The sequence below is a fragment of the Myotis nattereri genome (genome assembly GCF_964212035.1).
Source record: "Myotis nattereri genome assembly, chromosome: 3".
NCBI classification, from domain to species: domain Eukaryota; kingdom Metazoa; phylum Chordata; class Mammalia; order Chiroptera; family Vespertilionidae; genus Myotis; species Myotis nattereri.
The window spans coordinates 202534512-202559797 of record NC_138077.1 but is presented as its reverse complement, the minus strand read 5'-3'; the positions used below and the strand labels follow the sequence as shown (position 1 = coordinate 202559797).

The following is a 25286-nucleotide window of genomic DNA, read 5'->3' as shown; positions in this document are numbered from 1 at the left end:
AAAAACACTTCCCACAATAACTGGTAATATAGGATGAACATAGGACACAAGCACCCACAGAATAAGGGGAAAACCGACACAATAAAACAGAGAATTTCCCTGGAGAGCCCCGGAGTAAGGAGAGTACTTTTTCGTTGTTAATCCTCACCCAAGGATATTTTTTCCATTGATTTTTTTAGAGAGAAGTGGAAAGGTGGGAGGGTATGGGGGGGGGGGGGAGAGAAAGAAAAAAAAAAACATTGATGTGAGAGAGACACATTGACTAGTTGCCACCCACAGACACCCAGACCAGGGCTGGGGATCAAACCTGCAATCCAGATACGAGTCCTTGACTGGGAATCAAACCAGTGACCCTACAGTATGTAGGCCAATGCTCTATCTACTTAGCCAGACCAGCCAAGACTATTTTTATTTTAAAAAAATTATTAATTTATATGAGAGAGAGAGAGAGAGAGAGAGAGAGAGAGAGAGAAACATCGATGTGAGAGAAACACATCAATTGGTTGCCTCCTGCATGAGCCCCAACCAGGGCTGGCCTGAGGAGAAGCCTGCAAACAAGGTATATGCCCTTGACCAGAATCAAACCTGGGACCCTTTGGTCCGCAGGCCGACGCTCTATCCACTGAGCCAAGCCAGCTAGGGCGAGCTTAATTTCTAATGCTTCAAAAAGTAGAAAAGTAATGGTGCCTTTCCCCCAGAATGTGACCCTGGGCTGACCAAATCATCATTTCTTTGCTTCTGGCTGGAACGCTTCTTCGGCCTTACTCATGTGGTATGCAGCTCAGGTTGGCCCGCTTTTTGGAGTCACACTGGCCTGGAGAGGTGCCACAGAGCAAGAATGACCACGGTGCCCCAGCAAAAGACTGTCTCTGAGGGGCGACCGAGGGCCGGAAGCTCCCCCTTGGGTTCCATGTGTTGGGTGGAAAGTACTGGGCTGAGTTTTATACACATTATCTTGTCCAATCCCCACAACAGCTTCCAGTGTAAGCCCTAGTCATGATCACTTCACAGTTGGAGAAACTGAGGCTCATAGAAGCAAAGGGACCTGTCTTTGGTCACACAGCTAAGAAGCTGCAGAGCTGGGACATGAGACGTGTGTGACGCCCTTACGTGTTCCTAGCCACTGGACACGCTGCCTTCCTCCTCCAACCCGACCCAGGATCTTGCCTCTCTCTTTAGCCACCCTCTCTCTTCCTCGGCTGTCTGTTTCCATCAAGGATCTTCTTGGAAACACCTAATGCTGGCCACTCACTCCTCCCTGCGGCCTGGCCCCAGGGCAGCCCCTCACCCTAGAGGAACCATCTCATGAACAAGACAGACAAGTTTCATTGAGAGTAACTCCAGCTAATCAGAGGCCGTGCGTGGATGGAAAATCAGACACCACTGCCATCACCCAAGTCCAACCTGCAGCTTTTATTTACTCAGCCTCCCTCCGGGTTGGTCTCTCTGCCTCGAGGCTCCGCCACCTCCATTCCTCCCTGATTGAGAGCCAGAGTGATTGTTCGCCACACATCTAACCACATGATTCCCCCACAGAATAATCTGCAACAGCTCCTATTGCTCCCAGTTTAAAGTTCAAAGTCAATAGCCTGCTTTAGTCCCCAAGGCCCAACCTACTTTCTCCAACCTTCTCTTTCCTCTCAGACATCCTTGGCCCCACTGCCCCCCACATTCATAGTTCCCAGCCTCAGCGCCTTTGAACAAGCAGTTTTCTGTGTGATGTGAGGGGAGCAAATGTGTGGATGAGCTGTCAGGCCCGAGCAGGGCTGTGAGGCTGCCAGAGTCCATTAACCGCACCTTCCTGACCTCTGAAGGAGACTTCTCTGCCAGGGGGATTTACCTACCGTCCGCCTGGAAAAGGAATCAGTTAGGAAGAGAGCATCAGCAATCTGGCTCTATGTAGAGTCCTGGGACATGAGGATCTTATCTTGAGGTCAGGTGTCAGAGAGGTGACATGATAAAACAGCAAAGGGGAGCTAGATTTCCTATCAAGTCTGTGTGCTGCCTGCGCCCAGCCTTTTAACAACCATCCTATGCTATCTCCCTTGGTGGAGGCAGAATCCACCTCTGTATATGCATGTACTGCATACAGTTGCCAGTGTTGTCCTACAGCAGGCACAGGCTTCCCACCTCATCATGCTCACTGGCTAAGGGAAATTGCTCTTCGCTAGGAAGGTGCCCATCCACCTGGGATTGCTGCATCTTTCACTGGTGCTCCTGCGCCACCTCGTGGTAATGTCTGGAATATGTCGGGATTTCTGACGAGAGCTCGGATCTCAAGGGTGGCATTTCATCTCAGTCTGCATCCCTCTCAGGCCCTCTACATTCCTCACCTGAGCCTGAGCTGCTGAGAAAGGCAGACGTTGATTCTGTCTCACTGTGGAATCTTGGGTCTGTTACTGAGGCCCTCCCGGCTCAGGTTCTTCATCTATAAAAACGGGTCCTTCTACCCTCCCACATTCTAGGATCTTTATCTAAAGTGGCCCGTGACCTTATCTCAATGGGCAGAATGCAAATTCTAGGAAGGCAGGGAAGTTGCTGGCTTGTTCACTTTCTATCCCAAGTATGTGGGGGCAGTGCTTCCTATAATAGACGACGCTTTGTTGGTTTGGGGCTGCATTCATAGAAGCACTATATGTATAATGAAGGAGGTGATGGTCATGCTGCCCATGTCTGTCCAGGTCCTCTGTTATATTTGGGATCAGAACTTTGAAAGGAACATGAATAAAGTGTGACTCACTCATAGGAGGGTGACCAAAATGATGGTGGTGGTGGGGACCACAAAACCACACTTTATGGGCAACAGTTGAAGGAATCAGAATATTGACTCTGGTATTAAAAAAACACTCAAGGGGAAATTGTGTCTGCCTTCTGAAGAGGGCATCCGGGGAAGAGAGATGGGAGGACTAGGAGTGAGGGCGGCTACTTTAGGAGTACAGAAACCAAAACCTAAACAAGCTTTCAGTCTGAGCGAGATAAAGAACAGACCTGCATTTGAATCTCAGTCTGTCCCTAACTAGTTTCGTAACCTTAGGCAAGTTCCTGCATCACATTAAGACTTGGATTTCTCAGGTATAATATGGATATAGTATGAGGCACTCAAGCCTGTTTTTAAATACCCAGTGCAAGGCTTAGTGCCTGGTTAGTGCTGAGTGAGTGTAGCTATGGTTAAAAAAAAAAAATAGAAAGGTAGTCCAGCCGATGTGGTTCAGTGGTTAAGCATCAACCCATGAACCAAGTGGTCAATGGTTCGATTCCTGGTCAGGCACATGCCCGGGTTGCAGGCTCGATCTCTGGTATAGGGTGTGCGGGAGGCAGCTGATCGATGTTTCTCTCTCATTGATGTTTCTATCTCTCTGTCCCTCTCTCTCTAAAGTCAATAAAAACTTTTTTTTTTTTTTAAATAGAAAGGTAGTGAGCACCCTGTCATGACCATGTGAGCAGAGTCTTGATGGTACTAGGTGTTAATGCCCAGGAGTCAAGCAACTGTTGGGGGTGTGGCTCAGGGTGATGGTGTGGGCACTACTGGCTCTTGGGTCACAATGCCTCACTATGTATCTTGGACTTGCTATTTATTTGCGGTGGGTTCTTGGGCAAATTATGTAACTATTTTGAGCCTCAGTCTTGCCATCTGCAAAATGGGGACAATACCAGTTCCCACTTCACTGAGTCATTGGGGGATCAGGAGATAAATAATAAAAATGTGTGAGCCACTGCTCTAATGTTAGTGCTCTGATGGGGTAGTCCTTGATGACCTTGAAGGTTCCCTTCCATCTAATACCCTCCAGGTCGGGAATCCCTTGGGAGCAAAATGCAGGGGGCCCTGGTGAAGCAGGTAGATGCACTGTGGTCCTAAGACTCCCAGATGCAGGGGACTGCTTGCCTCTGGTCCCTGCCCATGCAGTGAAAACAGGGCACTGTGCCTCCCCTCCCCCACCAGCCAGCCCTTCCTGTGACAGGAAGGTGGCTGGAATGGCACCTGGGGGAGCTGAGGGGGCAGGGCCCAGGGGAAGAGAGGCTGTCTGGCTTTCTCATCTGCTCCTGCACTTTGGTCCCCAGATAAACTAAGCTCCATGAGGGATCCAGCTGCCATATAGGGTATATGCATGAGCTGATAGCACAGGGAGGATCAGAGGTTGCCAACTGGTGGACCAGGAGGCAAATCTGACTGGAAGGTTCCTTTGTGGTTGGCATAACTGCACAGGGGTTTTGTTTGCTTTGCTTTTTAATTCGTTGTCAACATTTTATTTTATTTTTTTTAAATATATTTTAATGATTTTTTTACAGCGAGGAAGGGAGAGGGATAGAGAGCTAGAAACATCGATGAGAGAGAAACATGAATCAGCTGCCCCCTGCACACTCCCCACTGGGGATGTGCCCGCAACCAAGGTGCATGCCCCTGACCAGAATCAAACCTGGGACCTCTTGAGTCTGCAGGCCAATGCTCTATCCACTGAGCAAAACCGGCCAGGGCGTTGTCAACATTTTAAAATAAGGAGATTGCATAGAAAATCCAGATTCCTTGCTCTCTTAAAACACCATTCTGCTTGGCACAGGTCAGTTGGAGAGGAGGAGTGGCTGCCACCTCTAGATAGGGTATCTGAGCTGCAGTCACCAGAGCCCCCACATCTCCCTACTGTATCACACCCAGGCTGCTTCGTTCACTTATAAATGGCCCCTGCAGGCCCCTGAGCTTTTTATCCCAGCGAAAGAGCACTGGCTTTGACAATATATAGGAGACAATGGGACACATCCTAGCCCAGTTATGTGACTCATTAGTGCCCCAAGCTCCATTTCCCAGTCTGTAAAAGGGGAAGAGAGACATGGATTCCTCCCGGGGTTAACGTGAAGATTAAATAGGAAAATGTCTGGAACGTAGTAGGTGTTCAACAAAAATTCCTCATGAGTAAACTGGCCTGGTCTCATTCAATAATCTCCTCTGGTTCTGAAGGCTATAAAGCCAGGCCCCAGCCACCCTATGAGGCTGGCACTGTCATCCACGTTGTACAGAAGGGCAGACGGAGGCACAGGGACATTAAGCAAGTAAAGGGAAGCGCTGGGATAGGCAGCCCAGTCTGTGGGATTCCCAAACCTGTGCTTTCCCACTACCTTACCCTGCCCCTCTAGGCTGCAGGCCACCTTAGCCCTGGGCACTCCACTGGGGTTAACAGTGTGGATTTTTGGCCCTAGCCAGTTTGGCTCAGTGGATAGAGCAACTGGCCTGCGGACTGAAGGGTCCCAGGTTCAATTCCAGTCTAGGGCACATTCCCCGGGTTGCTGGCTCAATCCACAAAAGGGGGCATGCAGGAGGCAGCCCACCAATGATTCACTCTCATCGTTGATGTTTCTATCTCTCTCTCCCTCTCCCTTCCTCTCTGAAGTCAATAAAAATATATTTTGGGGGAAAAAGTGTGGATTTTGAGGTATCACTGTATGGCTTGCATTTTGACTCTCCCACATACTAGCAGTGTGATGCTAGGAAAACAATGTCATTTCTTAGGACTTTCAGTTCTTTATCTGGAGGATAATAAAAGGACCAACTTTATGTGGGTTAAATGCTCATAAAACACTCAGGGCAGTGCTGGGCACACAGTAAGAGCTCAGTAAATGCTGGCTATTGCCGTCATTAGCTGCACACTGGCTGTGTGTCAGGTACTAAGAGTCCAAAGATCAATGAGAGCCTCTGCAGGCTCAGAGTCTGAAGAGAGATCAGAGGTCAGAGTGACATATGCTGGAAGGGAGCCTGGCCGTCAAGGCTAGAGGGGGGTGATGGTTGATTTTATGTGCCGACGCGGCTGCGCCCTTGTGCTCAGACATTTGGTCAGACAGTATTCTAGAAGTTTCTGTGAGTGAGATGTACGTTTAAGTCGGGGGGCTTTGAGTAGAGCCCATTGCCCGCCAGAAGTGGGTGGACCTCGTGCATTCAGTCGAAGGCCGGAATAGGACAAAAGAGGAATTTCCCAGAGGACGGCCTTTGGACTTCGTCCTCAATGTTGGCTTTTCCTGGTTCTACAGCGACTGCCTTCTGACGCAAAGGGTCATCTTCTGTCTGAATCTCTGGCCTGTTGGCCACCCCACCAGGTTCTGGATGCGCCAAGCCTCCACCACCGTGAGAGCCAATTCCTTGAAATAAATCTCTTTCTCTAGCTATGCACATCCCAGGGGTTCTGTTTCTCTAGGGAACCCTGACTAATAAGGGTGGGGTTGGGGGGTTGGTACCAGTACCTCTGCCAGAGGTGGCGGCATCCTTATCTTGTTTGGCAGGGATGGAGGAGGTCATCCGAGGGCTCTGGCTCTGTCCCCGGAGGATGGAACAGTTCTTTAATGATTGGGACTCACTTACTATGAGGACCCCACAGAGCTGGAAGAGACAGCACACACAGAGGCTGCCAGACTCTGCGTAAGAAATGTAGCCTGGATCGATGGAAAGCTCTCCCCGTGGGTTCAGTTGTGCAGCCATAGCATCAGGGGCGAGGGGGCGGGAGCCTGTGGCCAGCTTAAAAGCATTAGGAGTATCCATAAGATTCAGTGCTTTGAGTTTGACCTCAAGTGCAACATGGGCCAATTCCTCGCTGAGTCGTGTTAAGAAAGGCTGACAGGGCATGAGGCCGCTCAGCCTGAGGCCAGGTTTCACAAGCGCAGGATCAGGGCGGGCAGCTGGAAGTTACTGGAAATCAGACTTGGGCACAGTGGGAAGAACAGTCAGTACTGACAGGAGAGGGACTGGGTGTCTCATGGGCACTGATCTCTTTGTCACTGAGAATGTTCCTCCTGGAACATTCTTCTTTGTGATGTAACCAAGACGTTGCTGTCAAGAGAAAGGGCATGCACTTCGGATGGGACAGACCTAGATTCAAACTGCAGCCATGGCCGCATCACGGCCTTTTAGTCAACACTGGTCCACAGATAGACAGTGGTCCCATAAGATTATACACACGGCCTGGACTGTAGGGGGCTGTCCCATCTGGGTTTGTGTTTGCACCCCGACAACATCACCGATGACACGTTACTCGAATGTTTCCCCATTAAACGGCACATGAGTCACCCTCTCTGAGCCTCCATTTCTTCTGCCAAGTGAACCTCAGGCCTCAGGGAGCACGCGTGCGGCCTTGGAAATCCCTGGGTGACTGCTCGAAGCAGCCAATGCACAGAAACTGTTCGTCACATTGAAATACCCTTTGGCTATCCCCCCTTCCCCACCCGAGGCCCCAAGTCTGTACCAATCTGAAAGTGCCTCATGCTGCCCAACCTGCCACCATCCAACCTACGGGAGGGCCAGGGAGCAAGAGATGGCCCTTCTGGTGTGTTAGGATGTGTTCAGCAAGTAACAGAAAAAGTCAGTGAATAGTTTAAACCAGCGGTTCTCAACCTGTGGGTCGCGACCCCTTTGGGGGGTCGAATGACCCTTTCACAGGGGTCGCCTAAGACCATCGGAAAACATATATAATTACATATTGTTTTTGTGATCAATCACTATGCTTTAATTATGTTCAGTTTGTAACAATGAAAATACATCCTGCAGATCAGATATTTACATGATGATTCATAACAGTAGCAAAATGACAGTTATGAAGTAGCCACGAACATAATTTTATGGTTGGGGGTCACCACAACACGAGGAAGGAACTGTATGAAAGGGTTGCGGCATGAGGAAGGTTGAGAACCACGGGTTTAAACCATAAGAATGGTTGTTGCTCACTTAACACGCAATCTGGGACAGGTGGTCCCAGGGCTGCTCCGGGGCCTCATCCTGTGGTTTAGGACCTGGGTTGGCTCTTCCCGCTCTGCCATCCTCCCAGCGTCCGCAGTGTTTCCCTGCAGGATCACGGGACAGCTGCCCTCCTTCCCATCCCCATCCTCACAGGGCTGCTTCCAAGCAGGAAGAACTTTTTTCTTTTCTTTGCCTTGTATGTCTCTCTTTTCCTGTAAGAGGTCTCTTTTCCCAAAGCCCAGCTGACTTCCCTTACACCATGCATGACCAATTTGTCCCGGTCTGCCTGGTATTTTTCTGATTAGAACTGAAATTCCCAGGTCCTGGGAACCCACTTAGTCCTTTAACCTGATGGTCTCCCAACTTACACCCTATTGGCCAGAACTGGGTCATATAGCTATCCCTTGACTAATCCCTAGTAAAGAGAATAAGGGTATACCAACTGTTTTAAACCAATCAGGATTCACCTCCTGGGAGACTGGGCATGTTGCCATTTGAACTGATGCGGGGGGGGGGGGGGGGTTGTGAGCAAGGAAACGGGGATGATTGCTAGGTGGGCACCCTGCAGTGTCTGCCACACTAGCAAATACAGAAATTAGCAGAATCCTGTCCTAGACGATCCTGTCCTGCTCCTCCCCATACACGCATCATCATCATCATGCTGTGTATGTGTTTGTGACTAAGTGTGAAAGAATTAGGAGCATGACAAGGATGTTGGGGGAGGGGGGAGGGTAGAGGATAGTCCTGAATACGGCCTTCCTCTGTGGTCCGGGAAAACAAGTTTATTTATTTTTAAGTTTTTAAAAAACAAGTTTATTTTTAACTTGACTTTCATGTGGCCTAGTTAGTGGGCAGTTCTCCAGGCATAGCATCCAAGTGGGCAGGTTTCAGGTTGTAAGACGGAAGACCAGCAACAGCTGCTCATTCTCCGAAGCTGCCGGATCCTTTGTCACTGTGTAGAGACTGCGGAGGAGGGGTATCTGAGCGGAAGGACAGAGCGGCTGGTGCATGCTTAGGGGTCAGTCCCAGCCACGGCTTCTTGGGGACACTGGGGTCACCCAGCCTGCTCGCTTTTCTCTTGCCTCAGCTACGCTCAGGATAGAACGCCCTGAGTCTGACTGAGGACCTACCTGACACCAAATCTCATGATCTGTGAGATTCCAGTCCCAGGGTCAGTCACTTTAGCTTAAAACTTTAAATACAAAGACATGGAGAATAAGCCATTTGTAAACCTAGAAATGGTGTCCATTCATTCATTGGCTCATCCATTCAAACAAATATTTATTGAGCATCTACCATGTGCCAGGCACTGTGGTGTGTTGGGAAGCAAAACAGTAAACTTGACAAGTAAGATCCCCACCTCTAAGAAATTGACACTCCAGAGGTGGCAGACAGACAATAAGCAAGAACTAACACAGATATTTCATCATCAGTAATAAGTATAATAAAAAAATAAAGCCAGAGAAGGGGATAGGGAATGGATAGGTAGGTTGGGGGTGGAAGGTGCTCTTCTAGATCAGAAGTCTGCAAATTACAGCCTGCAAGCTGCCACCTATTTCAGTAAATAAAATGTCATCGGAATCCAGCCAAGCTCATTTATTTACACATTGCCTATGGCTGCTTTTACATTACAATGGCAGAGCTGAGTAGTTACAAGAGAGATGACATGACCTGCAAAGCTGAATATATTTACTATCTGGCCCTCAAACAAAAGTCAGCCGCCACAGTGAGATACTGTTTCACACTCACTAGAATGGCTCTCATCACAAAAGGTAACAGTCAATACTGCTGAGCATGCGCACAAACTGGAACGGAAATGTAACACGGTGCAGTCACCTAGGAAAAACAGTCTGGCAGCTCCTCCAAAGGGCAAACACAGATTACCATATGACACAGCAATTCCACTCCTCAGTATGGACCCAAGAGGAATGAAAACATATTCACACAAAAACTTGTACAAGAAAGTTCATAGCAGCATTGTTCATGAGAGCCAAAGAGTGGAACCAACCCAACTGTCCATCCACAGAAGAATGAGTAAATAAAATGTGGTAGAGCCATACAAGAGAATATTCTCTGTCAATAAAAAGAAATGTAATAGTGATAGACCCTCTCAGAAAGAATACATGTGCCCCTCTGTTCATAGCAGCACAATTTACAACAGCGAAGATCTGAAAACAGCCCAAGTGCCCATCAGTAGATGAATGGATAAAAAAAAAAGCTGTGGTACCCTAACCGGTTTGGTTCAATAGAGAGAGTGTTGGCCTGCGGACTCAAGGGTCCCAGGTTCGATTCCGGTCAAGAGCATGTACGTTGGTTGCGGGCACCAGTGGGGAGTGTGCAGGAGGCAGCTGATCGATGTTTCTAACTCTCTATTCTTCTCCCTTCCTCTCTGTAAAAAAAACAATAAAATATATATATATTTTTAAAAAGCTGTGGTACATTTACACAATGGAATACTATGCAACTGTAAAAAAGAAGGATCTCTTACCCTTTGAGACAACGTGGAGGGATCTGGAGAGTATTATGCTAAGCGAAATAAGCCCGTCAGAGAAAGACAAATATCACATGATCTCATTTATGTGTGGAATCTAATGAACAAAATAAACTGACAAACAAAACAGATCCAGATACATGGAAGCATGCAACAGACTGACGATTCTCAGAGGGGACAGGAAGAGATTAACCAAAGAATTTATATGCATATATGCATAACCCATGGACACAGACAACAGTGCAGTGAAGGTCTGAGGAGGAGGTGAAAGTGGGGAGGAAGGGGTCAAGTATTATTACATTGTTGTAATACTTTCAACAATAAAGATAAATTTTAAAAATAAATAACATATACAATAACATACCTATTATTATTGCCATTTTACAGTTGAGGAAAGTGAGGCAAAGAGGGATTAAGAAACTTGTGCAAGGTTACCCAGCTAGAAATTGGTAGTCCTTGGATTTGAACTGAGGTATCAGATCCTTTGCTCTAATCATCATATTACACTGACTTTCATTGTTAGGCGGTTCCAATGAGATAACAAATGCCAGGATTCTGGCACAGGGCCTGGCATGTGGTAGGTGCTCAATAAATGCTGTAGACAAAATTAAACTGAAAGGTTTCTACATCCAGGGAGAGGGGGAAAATTACTCAAAGACTTTACTGATCATGGTGTCTCATGCTTTTTATTTGATAAGACTCAACATTTTTAAGATCTCTAATGAGAATGGCATGTAAAAATTCAGGGGGAAAAATCAGAATGGTGTTCCACTCAAACCTTGGTGGGTTCAAAGCCTCTCAATCTACTTCAGTGGGGGTGATTGTGGGTTTTAGCTTCAGAACATTCATAGGGTGCAGAGATATTGGAGAAGGAGGAAGGGTGCAAGATAGTTGATTTGGTTCCAATCTTTCCACTCCACTGCCCCCAGGTTCTGAATCTCTCTCTGTCACTCCACATTGTTATCACCTTAAATGAACAACGGGGGGAGATTCCATCTGAGAAGGAATCAGAGGATGAAATCCCTTGGTGTTATTTTCCAATGAAGGTGCCACATGGAAGGGAGATTCCTTCCTCCCTCCAAATTCTTTCAACTCAGGCCATTAATCTCATCCACCCTCCTTTGAGTTCCATAAAAAAACTTTGGTAGACCAGAAAGCCCCGCTTTTGAGCCTGGCTCTTCCCACAGAGTCAGTTCCCCACCTGAATTGCATCAATGGGGAACCCGATGGGTCATGTCTCCTCCAACATGGATGAACCCTGAAAATATTATGCTAGGTGAAATCTTCAGTCTTTGTCCCCTTTCACTCAGCTTCCCAGCTTTTGGTGGCTTAGAAAGTCAAGAAGACAACAGGAATAAAAAAACACACAACAATTCTGTGGATTGAACCCAAACCCCAAATATCAGGATTAACCCAAATCTCAGGTGAAATAAAAACAAGGCCATTCCAATTGGGTTATAGGACACAAACGATAGCCAGAGTCACCACCAAATAAGACTAGGAGGCTTTCCGGAAATGGACCACTTTCTGAAATGCTTGCCGGAACTCTTCGTTAAACACAGTATAGATGATGGGATTGATGAGCGAGTTTAAATAGCCCAGCCAGGTGAAAAAGTCGAAAAGGGCTGGGTGGATCCAGCAGGAGTCCCGGCAGATGGGGAGGACAAGAGATGCCACAAAGAAGGGCAGCCAGCAGATGATAAAGGCCCCCAGGATGATCCCCAGGGTTTTGGTGGCCTTCCTTTCCCGAGCCGCGGAAATCCTCTTGCGCTCCAGCACGCTGTCGGCAAGCTTGATTTTCACCTGGTTGAAAAAGAGAGCAGAGCCGGCCAAATGAGAGTGCGCTTCGTGAAGGCTGGGGTTGAGAGAGCAGAGGGAGGACCCCACAGAGCCCGTGATGAGCTGGGCTGTGGTGAAGCGCTTCCCGTAGAGGGATGGTGGGTTCAGGATGCGGTTCCGGGCAGCCAGGTAGATCCGGCCGTAGAGGATGATGAGCAACACAGACGGGATGTAGAAGGCCCCACACGTGGAGTAGATGGTGTAGGAGATCTGGGAAGTGTTCACCTGGCAGTCCAACATCTCCTCCTGAGCTTTGGCCTGCCGCCAGAAGAGAGGTGGGATGGAGATGCAGATGGAGATGACCCAGACGATGGCGATCATGGCCGCCGCATGGCCTGCGGTCCGGCGTTTACTGTACTCCAGGGCGTCCGTGATGGCCCAGTACCTGTCCAGAGCGATGACACAGAGATGCAGGATGGAGGCCGTGCAGCACGTGATGTCAGAAGACAGCCAGATGTCACACAGGGTTTGGCCGAAGGTCCAGGTGTGGGTGATGGTATAGGCGATGCTGATGGGCATGACCAGGATGGAGACTAAGAGGTCAGTCGTGGCCAGCGAGCCAATGAGATAGTTGGCGGGGGTGTGGAGCTTCCTGGTGAGGAAGATGGTGGTGAGCACGAAGGCGTTGGAAAGGACTGTGGCCAGCGTGATGATGGCAAGAACCACAGCAAGAGAAATCTGGACGGCCTGCAGGGTGGCCGGGTCCCAGGCTGCTGGAGTGTCCGTAGCATTCAGAGACCGGTTGGAGGCCCCCTGCCGAAGGCCTTCCACCGACTGGTTTGCCGGGGACATTCTAGGTGGCTCTCCGTAGGCTCCGACACACACAGCTGCCGCTTTCACAGTTGCCTCGCCCACAGGACAAAGTCATCCTGTTTCGCACTGGTGGGGCCATGCAGCAGAACAGACCACAGTGAAGGGACCTCAAGGCCGGACTATTCAAAGAACATTGAGGTGGCCACCAGCTGGTAGTTAAAGGTCTGTCTTAAACCAGATGAATGCCGGGATGTCTCGCTGTTCTGGAACACTGCCCCACACATGGCCAGGCCCACTGGACACATGCTGGCTTTGTTAGACAGGGGTCAGGATGTCACACCAGTGTGGGCAGCGCCCTGAGATTCTTGCCTTTGGCGTTGTGGCTCCTTCCGAGGTTTGTGAGATAAACATGTTTGATGGGGACTTCAGAATCCCTTCCCCATCCTATTCTGAGACCGTAGGGGATTTCAGGTTGCCCCTGGGGAGCTTTTAAACTAGAGACACCAAGAAATAGCAGCTGATTCAGAGGAAGTCCAGTCGGCAGCTCCCAGTTTTCCCAGGTTCGTCTGGACGCATCATGAGGTACTTGACGTTGGTTCCTGTCCCACTGATGGTTGTGAGCCTGGACAGACAAAACATTCCAGTTACCAAGACTCGAAGAATGCATGAGCTGGGAGAAGGCAAAACAAACGGATCCCTGGGAGTTCATGGAGAAGGGCACATGTTCTGAGTTCTGGGGTTTTAAAAAGAAGAAAAGTAGAGAGTTAGGTTCTGGTGAGACACTTGCGATTAACTAGAGGAGTAAAAGGATACTGCTTAGCATCGCCCCGGTGCAGCAAAACTGGCATTCTCCAAAGTGTCCTGAGCATATGGGCAGGGCCATGTGCCCCGCCCCCACAATTCCCAGAGCGAGAAAGTATCATCGCTGTTGGAAGCATCACAGGCTTGTTATAAGGACACATAAGCAGCTCTGTAAATCGTGAATCAGAAATCCTTCTATTTATTCAGTGGAAACTAAACCAAACAACCCTGTGCACAGAAAAGCAGGGAAAAGAAAAGAGGGGGGGGGGGTGGGGGGAAAGGCCAGGCCAATTAATACCAAATTGTTAAGATGTGTTTCTCTAGAAATTGGGGGGGGGGGGGGGAGGGATGACTTTTCTTCTATTCTACGAAATTTCCAAATTTCCTGGAGTGAGCATGCTTGACTCTTAAGCCCCTTCCCCCCAAAGGCAAAAGCAAAACACCATTTTGTTAGCAAAGAAATGAAAACCCTGAACATTTTACATGGTGAAAAATTTTTTAAATATATTTTATTCATTTTCTACAGAGAGGAAGGGAGAGGGATAGAGGGTTAGAAACATCGATGAGAGAGGAACATCGATCAGCCGCCTCCTGCACATCTCCTACTGGGGATGTGCCCGCAACCAAGGTACATGCCCTCGACCAGAATCGAACCCAGGACCTTTCAGTCCGCAGGCTGATGCTCTATCCACTGAGCCAAACCGGTCAGGGCGGGTGTTTCATCTTTTAAAAATATCTGCTGAGCCCTGGCCATGTAGCTCAGTTAGTTGGAGCTTCGTCTCGATTTGCCAAGTTGCAGGTTCAATCCCCAGTCAAGGCACATACAAGAATCAACCAAAGAATGCAAAGCTAAGTGGAACAATGAATTGATGTGTCTCCCCCTCTCTCCCTTCCTCTCTCTCTCTCTAAAATCAATCAATTAGCCGTGGCCGGTTTGGCTCAGTGGACGGAGCGTCGGCCTGCGGACTGGGGGGTCCCGGGTTCGGTTCCGGTCGGGGGCATGTGCCTTGGTTGCGGGCACATCCCCAGTGGGGGGTGTGCAGGAGGCAGGTGGTCGATGTTTCTCTCTCATCGATGTTTCTGACTCTCTACCCCTCTCTCTTCCTCTCTGTGAGAAGGTCAATAAAATATATTTAAAATAAATAAATAAATAAATAAAAATAAAATCAATCAATTAAAAAAATATATCTGCTTAGAGGAGCGAAAAACAGTCTCAATTTAAGAAAATCAATCTTGAGTTTCAGCTCAAATAAACTCTTACAAAATTCTCTCTAAAAAAACAAAACAAAACAAAAACACAAAAAACAATCTTAAGCTACCTGCTCCAAAATATTCCCACCGTTTGAAGAATATTATTAGAATCTCTTTCATGAGGCTCTTGGTATGTTCCAGGCACGGAGTTGGCCCTGGAGCTGTCTCCTGATCTGTGATGCGGGAACATGGCCCCCTACTGACAAAGAGCCAACCAGTGCTCAGAGAGGTGATGTCACCTGCCCAAGGTCACCCAGGTGGGAGTGGAAATTTCCATTCTTCTCCACACTGCCTCAATTCAGGAAGAAAGGCCTAAGGCACATGTGCTTCCAGGAGTGAAGTTGGTTTGTAGGTGAAAATAGAATCCCTCCTGCCCCACCCCAGAAGTTTCTGTAAAGATTCCTCCCACTTTGGTTCACATGGAAAATGCGAAATTGGGTTGGACTGTTTGGAATTTTCTTCCTTCCAGACAGTCTGGGCGAGAGGCGCCGTCATTTCTCACGGAAGGCTGGTGTGCTTGCCCCACAAGCCCATGCCTCGGTCACTCCTTGGGTTCCAGGCATTCCAATGACCTCATTCCAGGGAAAGGCGTGGACTCCGAAAGTCCGGAGAGGCTGGTGGGTGACATCCTGGGAAGAAGGACGGGATGGATGGGCTCGGTCAGAAATGCTGGCTGCAGCTCTGCAAGAAGCCTCACCATTCTGCGTCCCCCTCCCCGGCCCTCCTGCCCGCTGTCCTTCCCCATCCTGAACACAGTTGGGGGAACTTCCCATAATCCAGCTACCATTGGAGATACAGACTGTAGCGCTACAGCCAACGATCTCTCTCCCATCACACTTCAGGTAATAAAATAGAAAATGCAAATTAAAACAACAACGAGACCATTCTCACCCAACAGATGGGTAAACGTTTCCAATCTGATCATGCCATGTCATTCATGAGGGTGTAGGGCAACAGGAGTTGTCAGCTACCACTAGGAGAGTCTAAACTGGAGGAGCCTCGTTAGCAAACAATTTGGCATTACCTCATAAAGCAAACTGTGTGGTGACTACCTCATGGCCCAGTAATTTCACTCCCAGGTATGCACGACAGACACTCTTGGAGGTGTTCCCCAGCTGACAGCAGCCGGAACGGCCACGGTAGCACTGGCTGTAATAGACAACAAGAAGCCACCCCAACATCCATCAACAGCGTGATGGGATGGGGCATATTCCCACGGTGAGGTGCTGCAGAGGAGCAAAACTGGTAGACCAAAGCGGCACGCATTCTCACCAACATAACGCCGAGGGCCAAAGTCAAAAACGTGCAAGAAACAAACTGTTTAGAGGTATAAATATGTGGCAACACATAAGGAAAAGCAAGCAAACGTTAAATACAAAATTATACCTGGAGAGGAAAGGATGCAGGAATATAACTGTGGAGGGGTTTGAAAGGTATCAATGATGTTCTATTTTTTTGTTGTTGTTTAATATCTTTTTATTGATTTCAGGGAGGAAGGGAAAGGAAGAGATAGGACCATCAATGATGAGAGAGAATCATTGATTGGCTGCCTCCTGCATTCCCCCTTCTGGGGATTGAGCTGGCAACCCAGACATGTGTCCGTGACAGGAATCAGACTTGGTTCCTAGGTCGACGCTCAGCCACTGAGCCACGCCAGCTGGACAATGATGTTCTATTTTTTAAGGTGATGGAGGGTACATGGGTGTTTATTTTTCTTCTTTAATCTGTATGTGTTATATATATATATATATATATATATATATATATATATATACACACTTTTGGAGGGGATGATATATTCACTGTTTTTCTTCAACAATTTTGTATGTTATATATATATACTAGAGGCCCGATGCATGAAATTCATGCAAGAGTAGGCCTTCGCAGTCCTGGCTGCCTCGGCCCTCGCAGCCCCGGCTTCATCCATAAGGATGGTCATTCTGCTGTTCGGCCATTCAGTCGATTTGCATATTATGCTTTTAATATATATATATATATATATATATAGCCACACTACTAGCAATAACATTGCTATATATTTTTTTAAATATATATATTTTTTTATTGATTTTTTACAGAGAGGAAGGGAGAGGGATAGAGAGAAACATCGATGAGAGAGAAACATCGATCAGCTGCCTCCTGCACACTCCCCACTGGGGATGTGCCCACAACCGAGGTACATGCCCTTGACCGGAATTGAACCTGGGACCCTTGAGTCCACAGGCTGACGCTCTATCCACTGAGCCAAACCGGTCAGGGACATTGCTATATTTTGACACATTAATACCTACTGATATATTTGAGTCCCAAAGATGTGGGTTCTGGTCCCAGCTCTGCCACTGACCAGCAGGTAGCCGAGGGCAAGTCACAATTCCTCTTTGACCATCAGTTCTTCCGAGGTAAAATGGGAACATAAGCTATGCTGCCCCAAAGGGGTGCTGAATAGTCCAGAAGATCATGAGTATGATATGCTGTAGAGTCCTGAACAAATGTTACCATGGTAACAACGATGGAGGGCAGTACTGAGAAGCATGTGTTTTACGTCAGGCAGGCTCAGGCCCCAATCTCTGCTCCACTTTCTCTCTGTGGCCATTGGGCAAGTCACTTGAGCTTTCTGGGCCTGCACAGCCTGGGGATGGAGATGCGAATCCAGACCTCACAGGAGTTGGGGAAGAACTGATAAGATCATGGATCCAGATGCCCAACAGAGTAAATGATGACTTCTCCAGTTTCTCTGTGATGTGTCCAACCATATTCAGGTCTCCAACAAGGTCTCTTCCCTTACAGAAACAAGACGACACTGTCCATTTCAGTGACGAAGTCTGCTTTTGTCAGAACTACCTGTCCGCCAGGCCTGGGAGCTTCTCCCCTGCCCACCACACTCCGGAAGCCATCAGCACAGCTGGACTTTCCTCAGCTTCTCCCCAGCCCAGCAGCCTCTCCCCTGGCGTCCAGATCACAGGACCCCAGCACACCATGCATCCCCAGCTCCAGCACCACTGCAGAGGGATGCAGGGGGGAGAAGCAGGCACACAGACCTGAGTTCCCATCCCAAATGGTTCCACAGACCACCCCTGACCACAGCTGACTGGACCAGTTTGGATATGTGACCCGATAGGAACCAGGCAGATTCTCTCGGGGATGTAGAATGGAAATGCTGGGCAGACAGATGATGGAAAGCTAAGGATCCTGAGGCTGGAGTCGGGCCACAGCCATGACCAAATCCAGGGCAAGTTTTGGGAGAGCAGAAAAGCCATAAATAAACAAAGAAGACAGATCAGCAGAAAGAGGCGGGAGAACGGAGCAGAGAAAGGAGCGGGGATGGTGGGGTGGGGAGGGACCACCTGCCCCAGGAGAGGAGGAGGAAGGAGCCTTCCAGCCCCAGAAATGATCCTTCCAACCCTCAGAGGTCCATCTGTGACCCCTGTGACCAGGAAGCCTCAGCGGTACTTTTCCTAGTTCAAGTGGACACAACAGGCCCTGAGAAACAGCAATAAGACAGGATTCTCAGTTCCTTCCCACCAAGCAGGCCCTACTGTGGGCGGAGGCGATGCATTCCACCTCCTGGCTATTCCTGCTGGTCTGTAAGTTGAGGTTAACAGCACCTTTCTCCCAGAACTGCCATGTGGATTCAGTGAAGGAGGGAAACCATGCCTCACCAGGCGGCCTCACAGCAGGCCTTCCTTTGATCACTCTTACCCAAGGCGTCCCACCCAGGGAGACCAGCGCCTTCCCTTTCCAAAGGATCTCGATTTTAACTGAGTCATAAAACTTTGCCAGAAACAAAGAGGATGGATGGGTTTAATGTATGCTCAGAGGCCAGCCTCCTTTTGGAGGAAAAAACCCAAGGTTCTGTGATAAAGATTTGTTGCCGTAGAATAATCCGCACTGAGGAATTGTGCATCTGTCTGTTCTTTGGAAGCTGTGTGGTACGGATGAGCAAGCCCTGCGCGGGGAAACGAATCTGCAGAGTTCTCCCGCTTGTGCAAAGTGCATCCACAGCTGTTATTTCATCTTTCTGTCTCCTGGAACCTCCCACAGCCTCGTTTTCTCCTCAGTAAAACCAGGGCAGCACGCCTATCTGCCGGGGGTGTAAGAGGGTGAAATAAAAAATAATAGATGTGGGAAAAGCTCTGAAAATGTTAAATGGGTGTGTGTTGTGCGTGTGTCTATCCATATCTATCCATCTGTAGATCTATATTTGAGCGCAAGTTTTGATCTCTAATCATTATCCTTTTTTTAATTAAAGATTTTTAAATTGGTTTTAGGGAGGGAGGAACGGAGAGGGAGAGAGAGAGAGAGAAACATTGAAGCAAGAGCAAAGGACCGAAACCCGGGCATGTGCCCTGACTGGTAATCCACCCGGTGACCTTTCAGTGCACAGGACGACGCCCAACCAACTGAGCCACACCCGCCAGGGCTCTAACCAGTATCTTGGGCAAGTCCATCTTTCACCTTTGTTTCTCTAATTATAAAATCTGGAAAATGTAGAAAATTAAAAGGAGCCAAACCTCTGAACCCAAACCTCCACTCTCAGCTCTAAAACAAACAAAAACAGGTATGTCCACCAAAAGACTTGTGCAAGAATGGCTGGCAACAACCCCAACCTGAAAACCGCCCAGGCAGACATCAGCAGGAGAATGGATAAATCCACCGTGGCTTATTCATACAGAACACCTCACTATACGTCACTGTTTATCACTGAGGATGGACCCAGCTCCCCGCTACACACAGCCACAGAAAGGAAATCGCAGACATAAAGTTGAGCAGAAGCAGCTCAACATTATGCACCACATGTGATTCAAACTTCATCAAGTTCAAGGACAGGCAACACCGACCTACGCCGACAGAAGTCATGCCAGCGTCACGCCCTTGCGGGAGGGAGTGCAGTGACTGGGAGGAAGCATGAGGGGGCTTGTGGGCACAAGTCATGTTCTGTTTCTTGAGCTGCGTGTGTTCTCTGTGTGAAAATGCGTCAGGTTGCACACTTGTATTGGGGGTACTTTTGTTTCTGTAAAAAGTTTCCCTAAAAAAGTAATGGTCACGTGCCTAACGACCTTCGGCGTCCGTTTTGCTGGTCAAAAGGAGCTTGTCACTTAACCTTGTTGAGCTTAGTTTCCTCGTGTGGAAAAAGGGGACAGTGACAGCACCAACCTCAAACTGCTGTTACGTTTGCGTGAGCTTAAGAGCAAGCACCGGCCATGGAGTCACTGCTCCATTAATTCTAGTTAGTTACAATGAACAGCCCCTCCCTGGCAAACATGATCTAGAAGGAACTTTTCTTTTTTAAAAAAAATATATTTTATTGATTTTTTACAGAGAGGAAGGGAGAGAGATAGTTAGAAACATCGATGAGAGAGGAACATCGATTAGCCGCCTCCTGCACACCTCCTACTGGGGATGTGCCCGCAACCCAGGTACATGCCCTTGACCGGAATCGAACCTGGGACCTTTCAATCCACAGGCTGACGCTCTATCCACTGAGCCAAACCGGTTTCGGCTCATTAATCATTTTTTATATGTTACATGTTAATGATTGGGATATGTTGAGTAAATAAAATATATAATTGAAATTAATTTCACTTTTTTTAAACTTGGCTATCTCTACATTTTCTAAATCTAAAATTATATCTGTGGCTTGCATTATAGTTCTCTTGGGTAACCCTGCTCTAGAACCTGTGGTTCTCAACAGGGTGACATCGCCCTCTAGGGGTCATTCTGACACTGTTCTCAGAGAAATCAACGCAATCCAGGTAAAAGGCTGAGACAGTACAGGTCCGCGGCTGGAAGAGCAGTAATTGTAAAGTAATGGCCAACATTATTAAGAGCTTACTATGAACCAGAACTGTTCCAAGAGCTCCTCCTGTATCAACTCATTTAAGTCTGACCACGACCCTCGGAAGTCAGTCCCATTATTATTCTTCCCACCTCCCAGGGGGAGGGGACCAAGGCCCAGAGAAAGGACTTGCCTACATCCCCAAGCTAGGCCCAGAACCTGGGCTTACTCGACTCCATGCTCCACCGCTCATAAAGTGCTGAGTAAAGTCAGTTCCACTCCCTTCCTCATTCTACAGCTATTTACCCCACGCATGCCTGGACACATTCAAAAAGCCTTTGCCGGTACCGGTACCTGCTGTATGCCAGGCTTCATCACTTCCTTTGAAAGGGTCTCTCTTTGTTGATGGGAGGGTGCACAGACATCTTCACTCAGCACTCAGCACAGGCCCAGCAAAGGCGGGAATGTGGTTCCTGAGTGCTCCTCACACTGAACAGGCACACGCATTCCCGGGGGACCTTACAGGAAATGCAGGTTCTGATTCTGAGGGTCTGGAGCAGGACCTGAGATTCTGTCTTTCTAAGCAAGCTCCCATGGGCCACAGGGAGTTAGTTGTACAAGGGATAATAGTAGGGTCAACCCTAGGGTTCAAGAAAGATGTCAGAGTGTCAGGACTCCTCACCTAGCCCAACTCCTTCATGGACAGGAGAGAGACACAGAGAGGGTAAGACACTTGCCCAGGGTCACACAGTGAGTTACAGGCAGAGCCCAAGTCTTCAGATTCCCATCAGCCACGCCTACTGCCTCCAGTTTGCAGCAGGAACTGGAGATGAACGACAGAAGTATCCAGAGGCTCCCACATCTGTTTCACATTATGTGCTTTTTGGCATTTTCAACCCCTTGCCCCCTCCACCCCACCCCCCCACCCCCCCACCCCCAACACACACATCTCCCATTTGAGTTTCCACAGTAAGGGAGTAATTCTGAGAGCAGATTCTCAGGGCAGACCACACTCTGCAAGAACCCTTAAGGGCTGTATCCTCTGGCCCTGGAGCGCCTGCCCCTCCCCGACAGATGCTGCTGTCTGAGTTCCCAGAGAGCACTTTAGCTGGGGAGTTAAACCACTTCCAGGACAGAGGAGAGGCTGTTTTCTCCAGACCGAATAAACAAGGTACTAACAATAGGAACTCATTTCCTAGAAATTAAACAACGAATTTGTTAGTGTTTATAGGATCCCATCCCGCTACTCACCATCTGCTTTCCCTGCTGGGAGGCACCACCCAGCCATGAATAGGCGCCCAGGTTTTGGAGTCAGGTAGCCTGAATTTGCTTCCCAGCTCTGCCATTCACTAACTCTGTGACCTTGGGCAAATTCCTCGACCTCTTGGAGCCTCAACCACCTTAACAGCTTTTTCCTCATCCACTCAGTAACTATGTGCTTAAAGCCACATGTTGGCATGAGCCACACAGATGTGGGCCCTGCTTCTAGAAAAACTTGCGGTGGCCCCGGGGAAGCTCGCCTGGAACCTGGGGCCACAGGCGTGATTGATTGACATGAGAGTGAGAAGACGGCCTTGGGAAAGGAGACAGGTACCCTGCGGCAACCCCGAGATTCTCCTCTGAAGGTGGCTTTGCGGCCGGGCACCGGCAGACAAATCGGATCCGCAAGAGAAGAGAAACTGGGGCCAAAGACACCTACTCCACAGGACGGGAGCTTGGAGAACCCTTCGCTCCGTGCACCCCAACCCCTATTTCTTCATTTCCTATTGCTCACCGATCCAGAGACTGCACAGCCCAGCACTTCCCTCTCCTCTGTTCACGTGCACTCAGCAAAACAGCCCGCCTCCAGCCTGGCTGAGACTTCCTTCTGCGAACACACACAGTTTCTCTCACGCCTCTGAGCCTTTGCACAGGCCATTCCATCTATCTAGAATGCCCTTCCTCTGGTCTCCTCTAACGCTATAGAGGTTCCTCTGGATCCTAGGAATGGTAGTGATCACTCCCTCCTCCCCACCCCACTGGTCTCCTTATCACGCATTAACACTGGACTCCCCTCAACTGGGCTCACTGGCTGACTGCCTGTCTTCCTGTTGGACCTGATTCCTGGAGGGGTGGGGGACACGTGTGCTGTGTCATGAAGCCCAGTGTCCTCTGTGTAGGGTATCCATCCTTCCTCCTCACCCACCTGCCCAATTCCAATTTCAACCTCAGGATCGAATTCAAGTGTCTCCTCTTGGCTAAAATGTGTCTACTCTTTCCACCCAAATGGGGTCCCCTCCCCTCTGTCCAACAGGTGCCTTACGTTTATGACTGACATGCGTGTCTCTCAGTATCCTGCAGCCCAATGCCGTGGGGCTCTCTCCCTCAAGATGGTCCATTCTGGGAGCAGAGACTGGTTTGTTCACAGCTGTAGGTTTGGGGCTTAATACTTACCGTGGTTCAGGAAGGATTTGCTCAAAGGATGAATGAAAGAACACTGCCGTCTTACCTTTGACACCCTGTACCTCTGGCCCCAAATGTCCTTTGGTCATTTCTCCTGGATGTACCACAGGGGCCCCCACCGCAATCGAGCCACCATCTTCCTCATCCATCCCAGTCCTTCCTGTCTGCTCCTTGGCAGGCTTACCCACCCACCCCCAACGTCTAGACTCCTACCTCCCTCTCTCTCTCACTCAGCATGTAACCAATTACTTTTCTTTTATGAATGAGGAAGCTGAGGCCCAGAAAGGTAATGCAACCAGCTCAAGGTCACACAGCAAGTAAGTGGCCAAATCCAGGACCTTGCTCTCTGGACAGCCTGGACTCCCTCCTCTATAGCAGTAGTTCTCAACCTAATGCCGCGGCCCTTTAATACAGTTCCTCATGTTGTGGTGACCCCCAACCATAACATTATTTTTGTTGCTACTTCATAACTGTAATTTTGCTACTGTTATGAATTGTAATGTAAATATCTGATATGCGGGATGTATTTAGGCGACCCCTGTGAAAGGGTCGTTCAACCCCCCAAAGGGGTCTCGACCCACAGGTTGAGAACCGCTGCTCTATAGGTTCTGTCTCCTTTCCCCTGCCTTCTCTACACACATTTGGGGCATCTGTGTTTTGGTTCAGGCTGACAGACTGCCCTCTGCCTGGGAGAGCAATCTGTCCCACTCTCTTTCATACATGTCTACTGAAATCTGCTCTCCGTTCTCTGAGGCCCTTCTCAAAAGCCACTTCCCCCAGGAAGCCTTCCCTGTCAACCAGATGCAAAATCTCCCTCCTTTAACCCTCCCGACTCCAGGTTTGTTTGTGCCTGTGATGGAAGCTCCTTGAGGAGCTACCCCCTCCCCCTCCAGTGCCGGGAGCACTGTAGGCTGCAATCGATATAGAGCAACTCCCAAAAAACAAAAACACAAGATTAAAAAAAAAAAGATATAGAGCGACTCCTCTTCCAGGGCTCAAGTGAGCCCTGGAGAAATAACAGCATTCTCTCTCTCCTGTCTGAAACTCTCCAGGGCTCCCTTATCTGAATAAAATTTAAAAAATCGCACCATGGTCCACAAGGTCCTATGTTAACTGAACCCACACCCCCCCAACCAGCCACCTCTCTGACATCATTTCCTACCATCTGCTCCCCTTAAATATCACCTCTTAGGCAAAGCGTTGACCAGCCAACATAAAGTAGTTCTCATCCTCTGTTAGATCTTCCCTGCTTCAGGTTCATTTCAGCACTTCACCCTATCTGCCACCCGCCTGGGAGTTCTGGGCTGGAAACATACATCTATGAGGTCATGTGCAGAGAGGTAGTCACTGGAGCCAATGGGGTGGACGAGACCACCCAGGGAGAGTGTCTGCTAGGAGAGGAGAGGAGCTAAAGGCTATAGAAAGGAGGATGAACCTGCAAAAACAGAGACGCAGTAGGCAAAATAGACAGTATTGAGTTGCAGGAGCCAGGAGAGTGTTCCCAGAGGAAAGGAGTGGTCAGTGGTGTCAGGGCGGCTGCTAGAAAGGTAAAGACTGAACACTGTCTGCTGAGTTCAGCTTCCTGGAGGACAGAGGTGACCTGGGCAGACCCCCGCCCCGCTGGGGGCCTCGGACGGGAGCCATCGGTGCAATGAGAGGAACTTCTTAGATCCTGGGAACTCTCAGCTCTGAGGTTCTGTATTTCAGCACAGATTCACATCCCAGTCACCAAAAAGACCAGTCCTCCACCTGCAGCCTGGGAGACACGGGATGACCTGACTGGCACTCAGAGGAAGCACCCCCGCGTTCCTGGGCCTGCACTGGGCACTGTGGGGAGGAGAGGAGGCCCTAGGCCCTACCAGTCAGGCCCAGCTGGTCAGCTCCCTCCCTCCTATGTGACCCTCTAGGTCAGGGGTCCTCAAACTACGGCCCGCGGGCCACATGCAAATACAAATATTGTATTTGTTCCCGTTTTGTTTTTTTACTTCAAAATAAGATATGTGCAGTGTGCATAGGAATTTGTTCATAGTTTTTTTTTTAAACTATAGTCCGGCCCTCCAACGGTCTGAGGGACAGTGAACTGGCCCCTGTTTAAAAAGTTTGAGGACCCTTGCTCTAGGTCCTGGCTTCCTTGGATGCCTCCAGGACAAAGACCACCCTTCCTCCCCACCAGCTGGACAGGATCAAAGGCTGGAGTAGGCCCAGCTGCCCAAGTGGCCTTG

General features: G+C 49.0%; 1 protein-coding gene across 1 annotated transcript; it reads right to left on the bottom strand.

The window, feature by feature from the left end:
• Positions 1-10875: 10875 nt before the first annotated feature.
• On the bottom strand, positions 10876-12833 carry HTR1D (5-hydroxytryptamine receptor 1D; the record flags this gene model as incomplete). The annotated part of the gene is made up of 1 exon (XM_081087385.1): positions 10876-12833. One exon carries the CDS (start codon positions 12831-12833, stop codon positions 11700-11702), a length of 1134 nt encoding a protein of 377 aa, XP_080943511.1. The 3' UTR covers positions 10876-11699.
• Between the last annotated feature and the right edge of the window lie 12453 nt (positions 12834-25286).